The sequence below is a fragment of the Eurypyga helias genome, unplaced genomic scaffold (assembly GCF_000690775.1).
Source record: "Eurypyga helias isolate BGI_N326 unplaced genomic scaffold, ASM69077v1 scaffold6308, whole genome shotgun sequence".
Classification (NCBI taxonomy): domain Eukaryota; kingdom Metazoa; phylum Chordata; class Aves; order Eurypygiformes; family Eurypygidae; genus Eurypyga; species Eurypyga helias.
In genome coordinates this window covers 32,650-33,987 of record NW_010267452.1, presented here as the reverse complement: position 1 = coordinate 33,987, position 1,338 = coordinate 32,650, and the positions used below count along the sequence as shown (strand labels likewise).

Here is a 1,338-nt window from a genome sequence, read left to right as displayed (position 1 = left end):
CTGAACCAGGGCGTCCCATACCAGAACCCTCTCGATATCCCCCGGGAACACGTCCACAACACCACCACCCACTTGACCTTCAACAAATTCTGGCGCCGTTACGGGAAGTTCTCCCGGCACCTGATGAAGATCAAGCTGAAGAAGTACACTAAGTTCCTCTTTGTACGAGACCCTTTTGTCCGCCTCATCTCTGCCTTTCGCAGCAAATTTGAGCTGGAGAACGAGGAGTTCTACCAGCGCTTTGCTATCCCCATGCTAAAGATGTACTCCAACCATACCAACCTTCCCACCTCCGTTAGAGAGGCCTTCAGGACAGGCCTCAGAGTATCCTTTTCTAACTTCATCCAGTACTTACTGGATCCCAGGACAGAGAAGATGGTTCCCTTCAATGAGCACTGGAGGCAGATTTACCGTCTCTGCCACCCGTGCCAGATAGACTACGATTTCATTGGAAAGCTGGAGACTCTGGATGAGGACGCTGCTTATCTATTGCAGCTCCTCAAAGTGGACAAGCTGCTTCAATTCCCCCCCAGCTACCGGAACAGAACTGCCAGCAGCTGGGAAGATAACTGGTTTGCCAAAATCCCGCTGGCTTGGAGGCAGCAGCTCTACAAGCTTTATGAAGCAGATTTTGTACTATTTGACTACCCCAAGCCAGAAAACTTGCTTAAAGACTAAAAGTGATTGGGTGGTGGGTGTGGGAGGGAACATCTGAAATACCAAAAATGTTTAAAGCCTCCTCATTTTTGCTCTTAACTCCCTTTGCCGTACAGGTTGGTACAATGGAATATATTTTTTCTACCGCTTCCCCTTCCGTTTTTGCAATAATGCCAGAATCCAGGGTATTCCAGCCAGCTGTGCATATGCAAAAAAATGCCAGGTTTTTTTTGTTATCGCTTTTTTTTTTTTTTTAAATGCCTCCATGTTTTGCAATGGGTCTCTGCCCTTGGTCACTCTTCCAGCTGTGTCCTTCAGTAGCTTTTTATTAATACTTTTTTAAAATTAATATATTTAAGATATTTAATACAAAACGTGTGTCGCAGCAAAGGAAGGGAAAGAATAAATAAATAAAAAAAAAAGGTAAAAGAAAAACCCCAAGAAATTATGCATCTGCCTCTGTGTGTTGTCTCAGGGATGCTGTTTCGGAGGTCCGAGGTTTGCAGAGCACTCGGGGGGGTCAGTCCCTGACTGCCCAACAGCCTGGAAGAACACCAGTCCGCAGCGACACGCACCGCTCACAGCTGGTGAGCGTGACACCTGGGACACAGGAAGGAAATGGCAGCTGGGGCCTGTGACGCCAGGCCCCGTGGGGTGTTTCAGGATGTGCAGGTCGCCAAC

The 1,338-nt window shown here is 47.7% G+C and overlaps 1 protein-coding gene across 1 annotated transcript in view; it reads left to right on the top strand.

Moving 5' to 3' along the window:
• Positions 1–1,095, top strand: part of CHST12 (carbohydrate (chondroitin 4) sulfotransferase 12) — a 1,754-nt gene extending 659 nt beyond the window's left edge. Inside the window, 1 exon segment of the mRNA XM_010157417.1 lies at positions 1–1,095. This exon segment is cut by the window's left edge and continues 13 nt beyond it. Within this exon segment, the coding sequence (XP_010155719.1) occupies positions 1–678 (678 nt within the window). The 3' untranslated portion in view covers positions 679–1,095.
• The last annotated feature ends 243 nt before the right edge of the window (positions 1,096–1,338 follow it).